This window comes from Ceratina calcarata, unplaced genomic scaffold (assembly GCF_001652005.2).
Source record: "Ceratina calcarata isolate Rehan_Ccalc_2016 unplaced genomic scaffold, ASM165200v1 scaffold2690, whole genome shotgun sequence".
Lineage (NCBI taxonomy): Eukaryota > Metazoa > Arthropoda > Insecta > Hymenoptera > Apidae > Ceratina > Ceratina calcarata.
Genome location: NW_017149089.1, coordinates 1 through 1,053, shown reverse-complemented (window position 1 = coordinate 1,053; position 1,053 = coordinate 1). Strand labels below are relative to the sequence as shown.

General features: G+C 33.7%; 1 protein-coding gene across 1 annotated transcript in view; it reads left to right on the top strand.

Annotated features, from left to right (window-relative positions):
* Window positions 1-1,028, top strand: part of LOC108623443 (chymotrypsin-1-like) — a gene marked incomplete at its 3' end in the record, with an annotated part of 4,088 nt that extends 3,060 nt beyond the window's left edge. The window contains exons 4-5 of the mRNA XM_018021961.1: window positions 893-896; window positions 987-1,028. Coding sequence (XP_017877450.1) covers window positions 893-896; window positions 987-1,028 — 46 coding nt within the window. The remainder of the gene's footprint in view (window positions 1-892; window positions 897-986) is intronic.
* Between the last annotated feature and the right edge of the window lie 25 nt (window positions 1,029-1,053).

Sequence of the window (1,053 nt, the reverse complement as noted above, 5' to 3'; positions counted from 1 at the left end):
CTATTAACATATTGCGATCCAATAGTTTTATTATACAGGGTGTCCCAGCTAACTCTGGCATCTGAAATATCTCGCTTGTTTTTCATGATAGAAAAAAATGTTAGAAGAAAAAGTTAGTGTATCCGATGGGGCACATATTCTGATTGGTAAAAAGTTTTGCTCAAGGTCATTTTTTCGAGATTACAAGGTCATCGGTGTTTTTTTAAATGGAACCATATATTTTTGTTATCATACGATGATAGCTGAGGGCAAGGCGAGTTCATTGACCTATGACACTACGACCTTCAAATGACCTTGTAATCTCGAAAAAATGACCTTGAGCAAAACTTTTTACCAATCAGAATATGTGCCCCATCGGATACACTAACTTTTTCTTCTAACATTTTTTTCTATCATGAAAAACAAGTGAGATATTTGAGATGCCATAGTTAGCTGGGACAACCTGTATAGTACATATTTACGAGAATTTTCATGATCCGTCAGCCACGTATTAGTTTAAGTAGACATTTATTAAAGTAGACAAACGCGGATAACTTCAACGCATGCGCTGTAGGAGTGAGAAAATATTGCCATGCACCGTACGCTATTCGAATTCAAACAGAAAAAATATGTATTGTACAGTGCATACAATATCTTTCATACTTTATTTATTTTAAGTTCTGTTTGTTATTTATACGATGGTTACTCCAGAAAGAGAGGAACAGGGTTCATCTTCGGGTGGTTCTCAGGCTATGAAGCTACCAAAGGTAATGTCTAACTTTTGTGATACTGTGTAAGCATGTCACAAATGAGTTCCAAAATTATTAGCGTGAAATTAATATCTGTATAAAAAAAATTGTCGAATATTACATTTAAAGACTTTGAGTATCATAATATATACTTAGATTTTTAGTTCAGTAATTAATTAATAAATAAAATTTAAACGACAAACACGGGCAACTCTCAACGCACGCGCTGTAAGAGTATGAAAATATTGCCATGCGCAGTACGCTATTCGAAATCTAACAGAAGAAATATACATATATTGTGTACAGTGCATACAATATCTTTTGT